General features: G+C 44.7%; 1 protein-coding gene across 1 annotated transcript in view; it reads left to right on the top strand.

Moving 5' to 3' along the window:
• The window catches only part of Lgmn (legumain), a 35,867-nt gene that overhangs the window by 10,535 nt on the left and 22,538 nt on the right, over positions 1–2,794 (top strand). The window contains exon 2 of the mRNA XM_021178946.2: positions 1,984–2,154. Within this exon, the coding sequence (XP_021034605.1) occupies positions 2,011–2,154 (144 nt within the window). The 5' untranslated portion in view covers positions 1,984–2,010. The remainder of the gene's footprint in view (positions 1–1,983; positions 2,155–2,794) is intronic.

Here is a 2,794-nt window from a genome sequence, read left to right as displayed (position 1 = left end):
GATGGTTGTGAGCCACCATGTGGTTGCTGGGAATTGAACTCAGGACCTCTGGAAGAACAGTCAGTGCTCTTAACCTCTGAGCCATCTCTCCAGCCCCTCTTTTTTTTTTTTTTTTTAAAGATGAAATATTATTTGTTTGTTTTGGGTTTTTGAGACAGGGTTTCTCTGTGTAGCCTTGGCTGTCCTGGAACTCTGCTCCTTAGACCCGGCTGGCCTTTACTCATAGAGATCCGCCCGCTTCTGCTTCCCAGGTGCTGGGATTAAGGGTGCGCACCACCAATGCTTGGTGAAATATTTATTTTCATTATTAGGTATTTATGTGTGTATGTGTGTGTGTGTGTGGGGGGGGTGTATGTGCACATGAGTGCAGTGCCTGTGGAGCTTTGACCCCACTCCCTTCCAGCTGTATGGCGTTAAGGGCGATTGAGAGCCACCCAACATGGATGCTGGGAACTGGGCTCAGGCCCTCTGTAAAAGCAGTACCCACTCTTAACTTTCCTCCTTTTTAAAACACATGAAAGTGTTTGCTCCACCTGGTACACAGACACATGCACTTGGTAAGTGCCAGACAAAGACAGGAAGTAAAGTTTGACTGTAGCTTATCCAGGTGGCTCACACTAAGGCTTAAATTGCCATCTCCATTGGTGACACAGAAACACGGCTCTCACTGTGTGGGGAATATGATTTTATTCTGGAGCCAAATATGAATGACATGGCCTAGGGAACACATACAAAAGTGGTTGCATGTGGTTTTCATTAGGGACAAAATCAAAAAACGTCTTAAATCCGAGTATTTTCCTTTGTAGTGGTAGTGGGAACCCTAGACAGCAAAGAGGGCATCGCTGTTATTGGTTCAGATGCTAACTGATGTCATTCTTGGCTTTTGGATTGGTGGACTGTAGTAGTTTGCTAAGGGCTACATTGTAAGGTTTAGATAGTCACAGGATGTTAGATTAGACACAGGGAAGAACAATGAATGGCTTTCAAAGGGCTAAAAATATCTCAAGGTATTTGGCTCTAGTCTGCAACATTTTAACTCCATAATCTTGAAGCCAGAAGCCCAATCTTCATTCCGCCTTGTAGAATCTTTAACTCTTTCCCCCTCCCTCCCCCCTTTCCCTCTCTCCCCTCCCTGTGCCCCTTCTGGGGAACTTGAGTTTACACTCTTGTTCATGTACTGAATATTTACACTTATACTATAAGTAATTGGAACTGGTGAGATAGCTCAGTGGATGAAGATACTTACTGCTAAGACAGCCAATTTGAGTTTAAAGTGGGAGAGAACCAACTCCCTAAAGTTGCCCCCTGTGTGGCGGTACATACCCCACCTGCTATGAATAACTTTAAAAATGTAAGTACAGGCTAGGAAGATGGCTCAGTGGATAAGAGCACTGGCTGCTCTTCTAGAGGTTCTGAGTTCAATTCTCAGCATCCACATGGTGGCTCACAACCATCTAAAACAGTATCTGATGCCCTCTTTTGCATGCAGGCATACATGTAGACAGAGCACTCATACATAAATAAATAAGTTTTAAAAAAATATAAAAGATGTAAATACATTGTACAGTAATAAGTATTTATTATAATAAAAAGGGGTAGTTTAGGACATTGTTCTGATCTATCCATTACCCAACAAAAAGCTCCTGTTTTATTTATATGTCTGCTTTGTACATTTTCCCACAAACAGCTAGGAATGTGTGTTCTTGCACAAACAGGTCGGGGATTGGTGGGATGCTATCTGCATTCTGAGTTGAAAAGTTCTAAGTGCTTTCTGACTATTGGTTGGCAGTTAGGTAGGGTTAGGAGGTAGGGACAGGACTGCCCACCCACCAGCAGTGACCAAAGGTCTTAGAGGCTTTTTGTTTTTTGGCTTTTTATCTTAGTTGTTACCCTCAGCACATTCCTCTGGGCTAAGTGGCCAATCCTCTTGAGACCAGGTGATGTTCTCGACCCTTTTTAAACTGGCTGTGTCTTTCCATCCAGTCTTCTGTAGCGGACACCGGGTGCAGAATGACCTGGAGAGTGGCTGTGCTTCTCAGCCTGGTGCTGGGAGCTGGTGCTGTTCCTGTCGGTGTGGACGATCCCGAGGATGGAGGCAAGCACTGGGTGGTGATTGTGGCGGGCTCCAATGGCTGGTATAATTACCGACACCAGGTAAGAAACCCAAGCGTTCTTGTCACTGGCTTGGTGCCTACAAAATGGCCATGCCATTTTGGAAGACAGTTTTGCTTTAGTTTCATATGGGATTTCCTCACCTTTCCCCAATGGTGGCCTTTAGAACCAGGCATTAATCCCTTTTTGGGTCTGCACTGTATCACTTGCCTGCCTGTCACAACTCAAAAATCAAAATGCATTTAGATATCACTGCATATTTTGGGGGCTCGAGATTACCAGGTGAGAGCTCTTAGGCTAATACCTTCATGTTATAGAAAGGACTCACAGGTCTAGAGAGAGGAGGTGATTTAACTGAGGCCATTGACAAGAGGCAAGCAGTGTGGAAGCTCTGGGGAATGGACTCCTGGCCTCTCTGCCCTCCATGCCTCTGTCCCTTTACACCACCTTCTCCCTCCTGGTGTTTCCTGCAAATCAGCTTGTGGAAGTGAGAAAGAAAGGCATAGTTGACAGTCCAGCTTCCTGCTGGGAGGAAGGGGTAGCCTTGGGGAAGCATTAATCCTGTGGAAGGTGGAACAGCAAATCTTTTTTTTTTTTTTTTTTTTTTTTTTTTTTTTTTTTTTGGTTTTTCGAGACAGGGTTTCTCTGTATAGCTCTGGCTGTCCTGGAACTCACTTTGTAG

Source organism: Mus caroli, chromosome 12 (genome assembly GCF_900094665.2).
Source record: "Mus caroli chromosome 12, CAROLI_EIJ_v1.1, whole genome shotgun sequence".
Classification (NCBI taxonomy): Eukaryota; Metazoa; Chordata; class Mammalia; order Rodentia; family Muridae; genus Mus; species Mus caroli.
This window is presented reverse-complemented; position numbering and strand designations above follow the sequence as displayed.